Genomic DNA, 16,353 nt, shown 5'->3' with positions numbered 1-16,353 from the left:
ACCGGTAAAGTGTGACACATCCCTATGTCGACCAAGGATGAGGGTAGGAGTTAGGTGGGGGGAATTGGCCCATGCGAGGCAAGGGGTGGAGTGGAGGAGAAGGACTCGGCCCGCGGTATACGAAGAGTCGCCATCAGGAGGGGAGAAGGGAGGGGCAGGAGACATGAGGGAGAGATCAATATAAGTATTAAGGGTGTATGACCCGTTCCAGGTCATGATTTTAGATTTATATTAATCACTGATCAACGTTTAGACATTTTCAATCGTTTAACTTTCACGAAATGAAAAATATATATAGTTGCATACTTTTTGCATAATTAGCTGCCAGAGTTACATTTAAACCTTTTTGGGTTGTACAAATAACGAGAATTTAATTTATTGCAGAACTGAAACTTTTTAGGATTAACTGCAATGCCACTGGCTACTTCAAGAAATGGTTTGCATTTATATCACAAAAACTCATTTCATGTTTCTTGGCTGTCAAGATCATACAAATTTTGAGAATTTTGAAATGTCAGGTAAAATTATTAATATTTTCTGAAAGAAATGCAAACCATTTCTTGAAGTAGCCAGTGGCATAGCAGTTAATCCTAAAAAGTTTCAGTTCTGCAATAAATTAAATTCTCCTTATTTGTACAACCCAAAAAGGTTAAAAATGTAACTTTAAAAGCTAATTATGCAAAAAGTATGCAACTATATATATTTTTCATTTCATGAAAGTTAAACGATTGAAAATGTCCAAAAGTTGATCAGTGATTACTATAAATCTAAAATCATGACCTGGAACGGGACATACGCCCTTAATGCCAGTAATGAATAAATCCTGAAAAGTGTTACGACTAGAACGACTTTTACGAAGACATGGCTACTGGAACTACACATCCGGCTAACGTACCGACCATCCGCACTATTCGCCCACCAACAAGAAAGTGGTGGGCAAATATAAGGATGAATGCTAAGGAAGGATCATGTTGAGTTCATAGGCCTGCGTTAGGAGTTCTACGCCCACAAGTGCGGCAGTGGCATCACTAAAATGGCCAGAGGAATCCAGAACTGTGTTGTGAAAAACCCCATCGAATTTGAAGACTATGTAGCAACCCTCGAACAACACCGTTAAATGTAAATTTGATACTATCTCGCAAGTTTGAATTGTTTACAGAGAGTAGTACCAAGTACTAAGCTAGGAAAAGCATATTATTTGCGAGGATTGAATTCGAATCCTAACATATAGATTCTTAGTGTAACAATATCTTCTTTCAGTGTAAATATGACAGCTAGAAATCCTATATGAATACTTTTTTATGTATTTGTAAAGAAAATTTATTTTAGAATATTGGGTTGTAAAGGTTTTTAAAATGCCAGTTCTATGTTTTGTATATATTTGAGGAATTATAATTCATTCATATTCCAAAAAATTGTTTCCAAGCTGCACTTTTGTAATTTATGTACCCTACTGTTCAAACACATACAAGGAATTAATTAAAATATTTTTAATAAAAACATCAGTGTTTTATAAAAAAACCTAATCCTTCCTATATAAAATAGATTATAATACTATAATAAAAATAATATGTTACAAGTGATATGTTACCTAGCCCTAAACCAATAAAAACCTAGAATATGGTGATATATTGATTCATAGTAAAATTTTTGGTACATAGTCCACATACCTAAATAATTGTTAGTAGAAAGCATCCACATTTTAAGATATAAGTGTTCTGAGATTATAGTCAAGTTAACTAAATTAAATTAAGAAATAAATATTAATAACATTAAAAAATATTTAAGAATCAGAACTTAACAGGCTGGGTAATGTGGGCATGATAAAACTTTACGAGGACAGAAAAATTAAACCATCTTTAAAAGAGTGTTACCATTTGTACACATATAAAAATTCTTATTCTAAATCGGGACGATAGCTTTGTGGTTAAGGACGTGCTGGTAAGCTGCAAGATAAATATGATTGGCATTTGACACCAATGGGCAGGAATGTCGATGCAGATGAAAGTGGCCGATCGTGGTTGATGTCTCGATTTTTCCTAACCTAACTAAAACTAAGTGTATTTTGGAGGGGTCCGGGTAAGGGAGGGACCTAGGTGCGTCTCAGGCCGAAGCCTATACGCCTAGTCATGCTGGGATTAGCCATGCAGGGAGAGGGTCGCATGCATCATGTGCTAGGAGGGGATTGGCCAGCCATGGCAACGATTGGCGCCATGACTAACTCCCCTCACTCTTAAATCTAGACTATAACTAGAGATAGGTATGCCTCGTGGCTGTGCGGTTAGCATCGCTGATGAGGTCTCGATCAAGGCAACGAGTGGCGGACACGCCCGAACATAGCCGAATCCTCACGATTGGCCAAGCAAACAAGCCACCAAGCCGCAATTCTACAATACACACATTATGCCAGAAAATACATTTACATGCTACTGGTATCGTTTAAGAAGATCGTGGAAGAGAAATGATTCATCCAAAATGTACAACCAGTTTCCATGTGTCCCATTACCAAAAAAAAAAAACAGTTCCTGTAACATCACACCATTTACCATCGGAAAACGCTTTCTGTGTCTGTGTGGTCTCTGTTGTATCGTACCTTTGAATATATATACTGTATAGAAGTCGCCTGCCCAGGTTAAAATTTCTAATACGGTTGTGAGGTAGTTGGTTAATTCACCGCCGCAATCGCCACCATCTCTAGGGCATCGACTTGTGCTGGTCCCTAGCGGACAAGTTTCGAACTCTTCAAACACTCCTTCCCCCTCCCGTTGAACGACGTTCAGCTGCAGTGAATGATTGATGAGGGGTGCGAGGAATGACAGCGGGCGACAGCGCTGAGCTCTAACGTGTAAATAACAACTAAGACGATACAGGGCGTTACGGCAGCGCACTGCAGCGGTGAAGTTCCCAAGCTGCTCATCATACGCTTCTGAAAAACGTAGAGTAAATCCTATCCACTCGCGACTTCTATACAGTATATATATTCAAAGATCGTACAGAGTTTACTGCAGGTTGTCAGTCTGTTGGCCTTGTTCTTTTTGAAAATTTATATGTTGTTTGGTTGATTTCCACATTTGTTTTACTGACGTAATTCCATCTTCAAAATTTCTGGAATTTTTTTTACTTTTTTACAGAAGCATATATTTGTTATTCTTGTTTCCTGTGATTGGTAAATTTGTACAGCTGATTACTTACATAATTTATCATTGAATTTTCGTAATATTGAATTAACCTTTAAACAAATACCTCTTAATTACATGCATTTACTTCATTCAAATGCATGTTCTAATTGAAATATGTATTATATATGGTCAACTGTAAATAATTATTGTTCTTGCGGGGTTTTGGCGCCTATTCTTTCCGCAGTAGATCTCAGGAACGCTGCTGCTGTATCAATTACCCAGACTGCTAATCCAGCTAGCACGTCACTGCATTGTATTACTGGCAGGAGAGTAATTATTAAAACTAATTAGGTAGTGTTGTGTGACTAGTGGAAATTTGCATTACCTATGACCCGGTCTGTTTTATACGTAACTGACATTTACTGTAAATGAAATAGCAATAGCTGGAAAACCTACGATTTTAATGGGTTCTTTGATATTGACGTGAAGTTACTGTTAACATGTAATCCAGCGAGAGGAACAATCAAAATAATTTACTGTGTATGTTATCATTTTGTTCCGACCTAGGTGTCAGTAAGTAGATGTAAATGACGTCACAGGAACACATCGACTACCATGCCGGGTCTAGCTATAATCTGTCGGAGGCTTGAGGCTCTCTTCCCAGGACCTCCAGGTGGTCTGTTGCTACGCTGGAACACTGGACGCTGGAAGCTGTAATTGTCGAACTACAGAAGATCTGAGGTAGCCGGGGGTCTGGTTGAAGAATCGACTTCCCTCTCGTCCTAAAAAAGTCTGTTTTTAATTTGGATCAGTCTCACCAAATGTCGTGGCCGATCGTAGCTCTCGCGGACATCAGTCGTCCGGAACCACTACGGGACGAACGGGACCGACGCGGAAGTTGGCACTAGATGTCGCCGATACTCCCTATCTGAGACTTATTCAGTCCAGAACTATTCTCACAAATAATAGTGTGGAGAATTCTAGATAGCACACGACCGCGGATGACGCGAATCTTAAATTCCTCGGGCGGCAACCAAGGCTTTGGTTCGCCCCAGCTCGAGAAACGTCTTCCCGCTGCAAGATGGCGATGGCGTCTCCTCTTTCTTCCTTCTAACTATTTATTTTACGTCCCTAGCAACCAAGGAGCTATGGAAAAATCAGCAAACCAAATTAACTGCATAGTGAAATAAAACTTGGATATTAGCGTGTAAGAGTGCTGAACTAAGGCAAATGAATAAAGTTTCCAAAGAATAATGCTTAGATGACCCTGTAGTTAAAAAGTGTGTAGTCTCTGACAATTAGATGTGTTATATAGGTTAACTTTGGTTGTCCTCTTTACAATAAAATAATTAATTACATAAGATCGGCTTATGAAATATACAATTAATGTTACAATAATAATCAAAATAGTAATAATATAACTGTAAACAGTTGTACTGGTTACAATGTATTTAATGAAGCATTCTCACTCTTCATTTAATACATACTGAAACATACTTATCCTGAAAAACCTTTTACATTATATTCCAGTTGTGTAGGTATGTTGACTCTACAGTACATCGTACCGTACTCTTATAGTCTTTTAAATATCGTTGCTAAAAAATTATTTAAAACTATTTTGCTCCTGTATGTTACAACAAAACGGCACACGAATCAATGTTATAGGCAGTTTATAAAAATAAAGTTTAAGTTTCATGGGAAAAACACGAGAGCACTATTGTTAAACTAAGGTGGCTTACAAAGAATAATAAATAGGACAAATAAGGGAGAAAGGTTAAAATAGGCATCTTCAAGGGCCTACATTCATTCGGAAACTAAGTATAAAAATATGGGCTAATTTATGACACGTAGAAAAAGATTTTTATATAAATTCTATTGTATAATCATGATGCATTAATATTAAGTATTGTACATAAAAGTGTGGTTTAAACAGAACTCGAAAGAGTCACATAATGGCAAATTAATAAAAGAAAGACTGAAATATTAAAAAAAAATTATAGAAATATGAAATAGAGCCAGTTTATTGGGACCCATGGAAATTTACTAAGACAAATATAATGCAATGCTTGAAACTTAAGTGGTAAACAAGTGATCACTAAATTTTTTCACACACAGTTATATTTATGATATGCTAAATATGATAAATTTCCCGCTCAAGTACCTACTCTCAGAATATAAAAACTGCGTGACAATTATCATTGCCATGTAATGGGTTAGCAAAACAATGCAAATAGTTTTAATCGTGATAATTATTGGAGATATGATCACGATGAAGGCTTCAGGACTGCCGCGATTAGTCGACCTCGTCGAGGATCGATACTCGCTTCGACTCACCAGCCACACGCAGTATAGCCTCAGCCAAGACTCGTCTCCAGAGTTCCCCGCCGGGGTGGCTAAGTATACTCCTCAGCTTCTGTAAGAACTTGGAGCTCAGTCCGCTTAGGAAGTTAGAGTTTGTAAGTTTCTGAATGGTTCATTGATGTCTCAAGAAAAAAATGTGAAATATTTGTTGGAGGAATATATGTAATAAGTTTAAATTGGTTTTCCATGGTTTAAACATAATTTTTTTCCCGCAGTACCTAGAATTATATGCACACTGTATTCCTACACTGATAACAAAGGTACAACCTCCTACACTGTTAACAGAGAGACTAGCATAACCTCTGTTTTTTGTGAGAGTATAACTGTTCACCAGCAACTGGATCCTTTCTAAAGTATGGGTTAGAATGTGGTTTCAGAGATCATTCTGCTCCTGTACCGAAATGTGGTAATATGCTTTGACATAAGTATATTACAGATCAGCTCTGGTGTTTATTTTCCATATTTTTCTCATTGTAGTAAAATTTTGACTTTTCAAATAATAATTTTTTAATTCGCACAGACACTTATTTGAACTGGAGAGAAGAATAATTGGTATCTTAAATCGGAAGCCATAATAATTTGGTTTTTTTCTAAACAGTTATAAAATTATTAAAATTGATAATTTAATAAAACAAACATTGATGTAAAGTATTACTTTTAAATGTTTTATGCTATGATTGTTGACAAAAGACTGTTAACTTGTTCTTTCGTGTTTTGTTGGAAGACAATTTTTGGACACGGCTCAGTACTTTCCAGACAAGACACCTGCGCGCCATCCCACAGCGAGCAGGCCGGTGTCCCCTCTCACTTCAGGCAGACTGTACCTCCGGACCTCGCTGGCCCTGCAGGGGGTGACGTAGTTGGACAGGCAGGTGTTCCACTGCGTGTCGCGTGCGGCCCGCTGCTGTCTGGAGTCGTGTCTGAGGCCGAGTACGCAGCTGTGCACTTGCGTCCTTGCGCACTTGCCCTCACCGTGTAACTGTTAACTGCGGGACAGGCAGGCACGTAGGAAGCAAATATTTAATTAGGGGGGGGGGGGGCAAAGGAGAGTATCATTACAAGTGGTGGATTTAACAAGGGGAGTGTCCGGGGGCTCTCCCCCGGTAGAAAAAAAGAAGTATTCTAAGGAGCAAAATTGTGCTATTTAAGGTTATTTCGTACATAAAAATAGAATGTACTAACTACTAGCAGAAATTTTAACTTTTTTTTTATAACAAATTTACTTAATTCTCGGCATAACAAAACAGTGTTCACTTTTCAGTTTTCGCCTCGTAGAATTCATTTTAAAGGCAATTTGTTTAATTTTCCCACTGCACAGAGTACATAAATTACAAGCACCTTCAAATTTAGTTCCCAGATATCATCAAGTTATCTAGAGCTGTAGAAAAAGCCAAAAAATTATTAATAATTAAAAATATGTTTCACTAATTGCATCATAATTAATTACATGACGGTTGTTGAAGATGAATATTTGTAGTGTGAGATGATATATTTTGCCAACTATCTATAGCTATATATAGTTATTACATTTTCTTAATTATGTGCTAACAAACAACTGCAATAATCAAAACAAGCTATAATCAAATATTTAATTGAGGCTGAGCCTTGAGTAAACAATTTAACAAAGACGTCATTATCCCACTCATTGCCCACTCTTAAGTAAATTCATTTGAATATCAGGACAGGAGAACTCTTAATGTTACACACCTTTAATTAAATATTCTTAGATGATGCCAATATTCAGAATGTATTGACAAACGCATATGGTGTACCTAGTGTCCACTGAATATTAATTTAAAACGTGACAGAAAAACTGCTTTACCATTAATAAATCTGAAAATCTAAATATCTTATGATAAGTTATATGACAAAATAACACATTCAAATTGATAAAGTCAAATCACAATATAACAAAACTCGGAATAGTGAGCCGTTCGACATATTACTATCATTGCATTTTAATGTTCCTCATAATTTAATTTACAATACATAAAAACATTCTCAAAATTCTCAGCTTTATTTGTACGAACAATCCGTATTTTTTCATTGACAACTACACAGCTACTAGAAATGGCATCAGAAGTTTTGATGTAAGGGAAAGAATTATTACAGCACCCAGACTTCATGTTTTTATGAGTAGCAACAGAAAAATTAAACTTTACCAAAACCCCTCTTTCTTTCGTCCTTGCGGCAGACAAATTCTTTAATAACCGACTTGATGTCTATTGATGAAGTTTTATCACTATGAATATGAAGCAAAGTCAAATTAGTGAGACGTCTTTGGGTCATTGAAGATCGCAAGTATGTCTTCAAACGACGAAGTGCACTAAATGAACGCTCTGCAGATGCGGCTGAAGCAGGCACAGTTATTATTCAGGAAAGTCGAAATTTTATTTTGGTATTAAAAATTAAAAAAGTCAATATTTTAATTTTTTACTGTCAGACTCACCTTAAGAATAAGTTTAAAATGTGAACCCTACAGAATAGGCGAGTGAAGATGCTCAAAAATAACTGCAAATCTGTTTGATAAATTCTTGTTCAATGATTTGGAGATTCAAAGAAATTTTTTTATTACTCGATGGAATAATCACGAGCGACGAGAGGAAAAAAATAATGTACTGACATACTAAACTTTAATGTTAAATAGGATATATTACATATGGTTTTCGAGTTCATGTAAAAATTCGTCTCAGTCTAAACTGCCCAAAAGTAATACCTGAGTTAAAAGAATCCAACTCTTCTTTAGGATCTTTGTCTTCACAGGCATTACAGCCTAATGTGCACTGCTTTTTATGTGGTGGTTGTGATGAACTGCAGGACTGTGCAGAACGGTTGTTGAAGAAAAAGTTGATGATTTTATGAGTCATTGTACGCCGCAAAAATTAAAATACTGTTATAAATTTTCTCCTTAAACCCTAAATGTTTTTCATCACTGCCATTCCGCACTACTTACTAACGATACTACAGATAAATAAGTTTATTTAAAACAGTTCTGTAGTACGGCTCACAAAGTTTCTTGGACTTAAAAGCAAGACGTACAGCTGTTGAATGATGACTGATGTGGAAAGCGCTCTGCACGTCAGGTCGTTACCGTTAGGTAGAAACGAGGCGGGGTGAATGAAAGGGTCTGAAGGTCAGGTAGACAAGGGTGGACAAAAACGGAGCGTAAGCTACTGCCACGAGACTTTGAATATATATATACTGTATAGAAGTCGCCAGCCCAGGTTTAAAATTTCTAATACGGTTTGAGGTAGTTGGTTAATTCACCGCCGCAATCGCCACCATCTCTAGGGCATCGACTTGTGGTGTTCCCTAGCGGACAAGTGTCGAACTCTTCAAACACCCCTTCCCCACCCTCCCTCAAACACGCGTTGTCCTTCACCCACCCTCTACCCCACCTCTCATCCCTACAGTTTTGTGACGCGCAAACTCCCGTTGAACGATCTTGAGCTGCAGTGAATGTTGGGTGGGAGGTATGTGGGGGAATGACAGCGGGCGACAGTGCTGCGCTCTAACGTGTAAATAACAAACTAAGACGATACAGGGCGTTACGGCAGCGCACTGCAGCGGTGAATTTCCCAAGCTGCTCATCATACGCTCCTGAAAAACGTAGAGTAAATCCTATCCACTCGCGACTTCTATACAGTATATATATTCAAAGCACGAGATGAAACATTTACTGGTCTTATATCCCACAATAATATTTCCGCTATCAGCACTGTGAAACGTGAATATTTAGAATAAAACAAGAACAGTTGCCGTATTTATTGTGCCTGTACACTTATCGAAAAGTCTTAATTTATTTTAAGAATAAAGTAACGCACAGACAAGAAAATCCCACAAAACCACTTAGCATTGCAGTGAACACAATGCCTCTTGTTCATCTGATGCAATGGCCGGGCAAAACCATCACTTTGCCCGGCCATGAAATGTTATGGCCGGGCAGTCGCCTGGGTCGCCCCCCCCCCCCCCCCCTGGTTCCTACAAGCCTGGGGACAGGTGTGTTTGATTCAAACAAGCATCGGTCTGTGTGCGACGAAACACGCTGCAACAAAATAACTTTTTTTGTAGAAAAATATTACTAGAATATAAATATTAATATTGTAAACCTAACAAATTATAAATTTGAGGTAACGAAATCATTACGGTAGGTAAAAACATATTTAAGATTAAAAAAATTTATTTTAATTAATAAATGTTTTCTTCATATACAAATAAATTATTTTTGAATCAAAACATTCTTTAAGACATTTAACCGTTAGGCTATATCGGCTGCCAATTAAAATATATGTGTCGTAAGTTAAACACTTGAACATGTGTAACAAAAACAATAAATGTATAGTCGTGAGCGATAGCTGTATCATCTGTCTCCGCCCTATCTCACAAATAAAAAGCCAGTGAGTGAGATAGTGAGCATTGTGTGGGGAAGTGAGACGACGAGTGGAGGGCAATTGAATGAAATATACTCAGCTGCTAAAGCGTAAACATAGTTAAAGTAACGACTTTCTTCAAACATTAGACACAATTAGGGTATATGACTTTCACGATGCAGTGAACAACTTGAATGACGGATTTATTATTATATTTGTGCTTGCAAATGAAAGACTACAGCTCATGTTAAACAATAAAAGCTTTGAAGTGTATGTTATGTCACAGTCCACGTGAAAATATGAGGTCTAGATACCATTAATTTCCACAGGTAGGAATATGATTTATAGGTCACATCATAGTCCACAGAAAAAGGCTATAAGGTGTAGGCCACACTACAATACACAGGAGGGTCTTGAAGTGTAAGTCACACAACATATCAATAAAATGCTTCGAAGTGTAGGTCAAGTTAGAATCCACAAGAAAGGCTATGATGTGGATGTCATGCTACAGTTCACAGGAAAGCCTATGAGGCGTAAATCACACAACAGTTCAAAGGAAAGACTATAATGTGTAAATCGCGCGACAGTTCAGAGGCGAGGCAATAAGATGTACGTCATGACACAGTCCAAACGAAAACAAATGAGGTGTAGGTAAAGCAACAGTATACAGGAAGGCTACAAAGTGTAGGTCACACCTTAGTACACAGTAATGGCTATTAGGTGAAGGTTGCGATGAAAACCACAGGAAATGACGACCATACAGTATAAATCTCACAACCTAAGCCCTGTTACATTGTAGATACTATTAAACGTTTGGCAATAAAGTGTCTGGAGGGCATAGAGGATAGAAAAAAAAAATTGTTAAAAAATGTTATGTTTAGTCAAAAATAAATTTTTTAAGACCTATTGAATATTCATTGCTTCTTAGATATTTTTGGAATAGCTATATCTTTAAAATTTAATAAACAACAAAAATCATATAAGAATTATGTGTTATTCTTTTAACGTATGATATTTATGTTTACAATTGTGAGTTATAGTTTCTGATACTACATAGTCTAGACCAAGTAGACGAAAGGTATTACCGAAAAATAAATATTCTCCCTCGATATAAAACAAAACAAGTTTTAATAACTTTAAATCATCAAATGAATGTAACAATTTAGAGGCTAATGTGCGCCATTCTTATTGGATCTCAAATTACCTAAACTCCTTATAGCTTTTAAATAAATATCATTTATCATTAATTAATATATGTATACATAATATAACATAAATTAAAATTAAAATTAATTAAATAGGTATTTAATGTAAATGTAAGCAGTCAGAGCCTCAAAAAGTAAAAGTTCTAATATGATTATTATAAAACGTGAATTGAAGACAATATATTAATAGTAAGAAAGTTCATAAGTAGGTCTTATTTGTGAATATAAGAAAATATATTAAATCCGATTGATTATTTCTGCAGTGTTGATATAAAAGTCAATTTTTTGTAAATTATTTAGTATGATTTATGTATTAAATATTATTTGAAAACAGGTGGAAAGACAACCGCCTATGTATTCTTAATGTTGTAGGGTTATTATTACTAAAAAGCATGTCTACTGTTCCTAATGAATTTAGTTTTTAAATAGTCTAACTTATTTTGTTACAGCAATTAAACTTCATGTCGCCAACATTACTTTTCTTGCTGAACTTGGTGGTGACTGCTAGTGCAGCCCTTGCTGTCGATGAGAGAAGAAGTCGAACACAAGTACAGCAGTTCGTAACAGAGGCCACATCCATTATCCTCAGCCATTTGAAGGAGACAGCGAGAACAGTTGCCCTGTACACTGATGAAACCCCGGACGTCACGCAGGTCAAACTAACCAGCTCATTACATTCAGCTTTGGCACTGCCAGTGTTTGTACTCGGAAAGACTATACTTGGGACTCTTCACATGCCCCGGCAAAGTACTGCTTTCATAATAATGTGTGGCAGTGGCGAAGTCCATGCCTTCATGCGTAGACTCTGGCTAGCTTCGAAGACTCCTCTGTGGAGGTCATGGTACACAGTCATATTTATTGACACCGACCTAACCAGGCCTCGCAAGGATATAACTTTTAACCTACTGGAAACTAGCTGGAGGAAGTACGAAACATTGAATTCATTGGAAATTACTATGCTACTGAGCGCTGATGGTTTAGAAACTCACGCGGTGGCCAATTGCTTTAACCCCTTTGTGAGTAAAGGCAAATCTTCATCAGCAAAAATCATTCAGCGTATAAATCAGAACTTATTTATTAATGCTAGAGGATATCCCATAAAATTACCCGCGCACGACTACCCTCCTTTCATGTACGAAGTGACTAAGCCAAATGGAGAGAAAACTTTGGGCGGCATAATTGGTGACGTCGCAGAATTGATTTTTAAACCCCCCAACATGACAGCTATAACTCAGCGGAATACTTTGGTTGACCTTTCCCGATGGGCCCTTTCGGACTCGTTTTATCAAGAAACACCCGATATTACATATCCATTTACCTTGCTCCAATCACAGCGTCTGTACAGATCTACATACCCGTACATGATAGAGAAGTTCGTGATCATAGTGCCCAAAGCCCAGCAAGTTCCACCCTGGATGACCGCTGCTTTGCCCTTCACTAAGCCGCTGTGGCTCATGTACTTGTTTTTTTACCCGGTCCTGGTCTCTGTCGGCAAGCTATGCTCGCTCTTCTCTGGATCAAATACACAGCTCTCATTTCAGGGCATGGAGCTGTTTAGACTATTCCTCCTGGGGATGATACAGCACCAGATCAAATCCGCTTGGTTTAGAATGTACGTCGGTTCTATATTGTTTACCAGCATTGTATTGAATAACGCTTACAGCGGATCTTTCACCAGCTATATTACAATACCTCAGTTTTACGATGACGTGACAAGGTTGGATGAAATTGACAACCTATATTTATCCGTAAAAGTTCCCTCTGTTTTTGGTACCAACATTGCCTTTAATGTAACATCATTCTTGCCAGACATAGACTTTGACGATAAAATAACGAATATTATATTTGGGCGACTAAAAGTAGTTAATAATTTGGAAGATGCACTATGTGATGTAATAGTTAAGAGGAGAGACTGTGTTCTGTACTTTTCAACCGGCGCGAAGTACGAATTGAGCAAGCCAGAGTACTTTCAGAACTTACGGCCACTACTCCATTTAATAGAGCAGACTTTCTTCTCTGTTTATGCAGTTGCCGAGTTTAGAGAAAACTGTCCTTTTTCTGAGATAGTGAATAATTATCTATGGCTTTCAAGAGAGTCTGGTTTGATTGAAAAAATTTTGTCCAATACATTTGGGGAAAACTTTTCAAACTATGATAAAACTGAAAGTGTTAAAGTGCCTTTGAGTATTAATCATTTACAAGGATTTTTTTATGTTCTTTTTCTGGGATTCGTTTTTAGTGTTTTGGCTTTTACTACCGAAATTTCTTGGGTTCACTTTTGGGGTAGATAAATAGTTAAATAAGATTTTCACACTTACTTGCTTGTTTTTAGTGTTTTATAAATATTCACATACTTTATTTATCAGTGTGTGTGTTTTATAACAAACAATTGCTCTGCAAGGTTATATGACACTATTTTTTTTTCACATTATTACTTGGACATTCTTGATTTCAGACAGAGAAATAAATTTTTAACACAGTGTATCTGATGTAATTTTGAGTGGTAATTTTTGTTAGTTTAAGGAAAATGCACATTTTATAGGTTTTTTGTGTAACAATGAACAAAAAGTAACGAAAAAAGTTGAAGTATTTTTAGACAGTACTGTTTTTATCAATAATTGATATTTATTACCTATTTTTAGATGCGTGAATAAACTCGTAGAAATGTCTGTAAAATTATATAGGATGAATAATAACCTAATATGAGTCTATATATAGTATTTTCATAAAAAAATATGGCCTGTCTCTTTAAGATATCCACCACCTCATAGATGTATTAAAAACTTATACAAATATTTTGATTTATAGGTATGATAAAATATCTGAAAGCATGTTGTGGTATCTGTCATAATGTTGCATATCCCTAAATATAACATATTTGTTTTTTTAAAATATCTTTATATTCTACTATGTGTTTTGACTGTATTAAACTCTTTATAATTTGAAGTAAATGTATTCAAATGAAGATTGTTTTCTAACATTTATTATGTATAGTTGTATATTATGTAAAATGCAATTTACTTAGATTTATGCAATGAGCTCCTGATTTCAAGTTCTTGAATGAAGCTACTCCTTTGTGATGTGGGCCATTGATGAGCCAGTATAAAACATGTACCTATATAATCTGAGTGTTCGTTACAGTGGATTCAATTGTATTTATATTTAAATAGGAAAACGCCTCGGATGGCAACCGTAAGCATATATGCTGTGCTGGCCACTAAAGCAAGTAGTATGACTGTGATTGGTTGACACACTGAAGATAGGCTGCAATCGAAGTATTTTTATTTATCTTCGAGACAGAGGTAAGTACTAGAAGCTCTGTGTATTCATAAAATATGCATATTATGAGACGCTTCTTACCTCCATCTACCGTGCCAGCCACGACCGCAAATATATTTCCAAAGTGTATTCTACAGTTAAATATTGTGGCATGTGGTACTTTTGGTAAACATTTTATGTTACTTTTCAGAATAATAATATTTTTGCGGGTTATTTTTTAAGTTACATTTTGTTGTGGTGTTACGGGTATCTGCATACCCGTTTGCTGTAGATATCCTCCGCCCTTGCGACCTCCAGTGACGCAACACGCCTGACAAGGCGCGTTTGATTTGAAAAGAGTGGACTTTGGTCGTGGAAAGTCACATTAGGGCGCGTTTTCCCATGCCGAGTGGTGTTGTTTAGTCCCCCCTCTTACCACGCCCCTTAGCGAGTGTCATTGAAAGTTTATGAACCCAGCAGGGCGAGTGGCCTGAGTCAAGGCCGTTCAGCCTACAGAGCTGTGGTGCGTTTGGAGACACCCACGCCAACTAACCACCTCGTGGCTGACAGAGAAATGCCCCGAGCGCTCCCTGGGCGCCAGAGATGGGTACTTCCATTCCTCCTCTCAGTTAGACTGCCAGAGCGCAGCACTGGCTACTGCATAAGGACACAGGCTTCACCATCTCGATCTGGCTAGAGTCGATAGGCGGTTGTTTCGGAGTTGCTCTCTAGATAGCGCAGTGATCGCGCGAACTTCGAGTTAACCACTCGGGTTGTGTTTTGTTCTCGCCCCGCCCCTTCGGGCATCTTCGGATACCTTCGGTACACCCCCCCCCCAACCTTTCCTCCAGGTCTGAACCCTGTCTTTAATTAAGACACTTTCCGCGCGCCCTGGCACTTCTGCGCGTGACCTCTTTCTGGCTGGTATACGGTAATTGTCGACGCTGGTTCCGGCAGAGATAGTCGCATTATGTAGTCAACATGCTACAAGGGATGAGATACCTAGATTAGATAGTATAATATAGCCAGCCAGTTGTAAAAATTAGAGTTATTTTTTTCAGTACTACCGCTTCTATGTAAATTAAATTAAATTATTCATTATTCATTATCTACCACGTCGGGATTTGGCCAGCCAAGACGCGGCACCGTCCGGAGTGACGGCGTAATCAGCCCTGCTTTGGCAGGGTCCAAGAATACAAGAAACGGTTTCCAGATATACTCCTAGAGCCAGCCTCGGAGATCTGGTAGTTTTCTCGGGAGTCTTCCCAGCGCTGTTTCCTGCGATGGCCTAGGGACTACCACTCTGGTCCTCTAAGGCCTATTGCCACCTTTTGATCCATCCGCCACCAAATTGTCAATGATTCGTGAGTGAAAACTTAAGCTTAAAAGGGTCAGCTTATGGACCAATAGGAAGATGTGAACTTAAGTAACAGGAACTTGCAAATTTATATATATATATATCTAGACCAAATTATTTTATTGTTTTGTCTGGGTAATGTCATATGATTGGAAATAAAAGTAATTTCACAGATAGCTTGTCTTTACACATTTATAAAATTAATATAATGTATTTAATTTAATAATTTTTGCTAACATTTAATATGGTTTCGGGCACATCCGTAGTTTTCGCAGCACTTAGCATTCTCTCTTTATATATATATATATATATATATATATATATATATATATATATAGTGTGTGTGCGTGAGTGTGTGTGATATTTCCATTGAGTTCTTATGTGAAATTTAATTTTAACAGGAAAATAAAATTCTAAGGAATAAACCAAGATGCCTATAGACATGTTTGTAGTATCTCTTTAATAAATTACGATCATCCTTCCCCCTCCTGTTTTAAGGGGAAAATCTAAATTAATTTGTCTGGCCTCTCGTTGCTCCCTCTGATGGTATAGTTAATAAGTCTTTTTTGCTCACACACTTTCAGTTCTTAATCAGCCACTTGGGCAATTATATTTTATATTGTAGCACGAGAGTCAGTTACAAAGTGGTAGCAGAGCGTGGTTTAGGTTGCATATACGCGACA

General features: G+C 37.2%; 2 protein-coding genes across 2 annotated transcripts in view; both read left to right on the top strand.

Annotated features, from left to right (window-relative positions):
* The window catches only part of LOC134537171 (uncharacterized), a 60,711-nt gene that overhangs the window by 32,025 nt on the left and 12,333 nt on the right, over positions 1-16,353 (top strand). The gene's annotated exons all lie outside the window — the stretch shown is intronic.
* On the top strand, positions 5,518-14,014 carry LOC134537170 (uncharacterized). Its single transcript, XM_063377430.1, has 2 exons — positions 5,518-5,575; positions 11,505-14,014. The coding sequence occupies exon 2, from the start codon at positions 11,517-11,519 to the stop codon at positions 13,344-13,346; it is 1,830 nt and encodes a 609-aa protein (XP_063233500.1). The 5' UTR covers positions 5,518-5,575; positions 11,505-11,516; the 3' UTR covers positions 13,347-14,014.

This window comes from Bacillus rossius, chromosome 12 (genome assembly GCF_032445375.1).
Source record: "Bacillus rossius redtenbacheri isolate Brsri chromosome 12, Brsri_v3, whole genome shotgun sequence".
NCBI lineage: Eukaryota > Metazoa > Arthropoda > Insecta > Phasmatodea > Bacillidae > Bacillus > Bacillus rossius.
The sequence above is the reverse complement of the archived record's forward strand: the minus strand, read 5'-3'. Positions and strand labels throughout refer to the sequence as shown.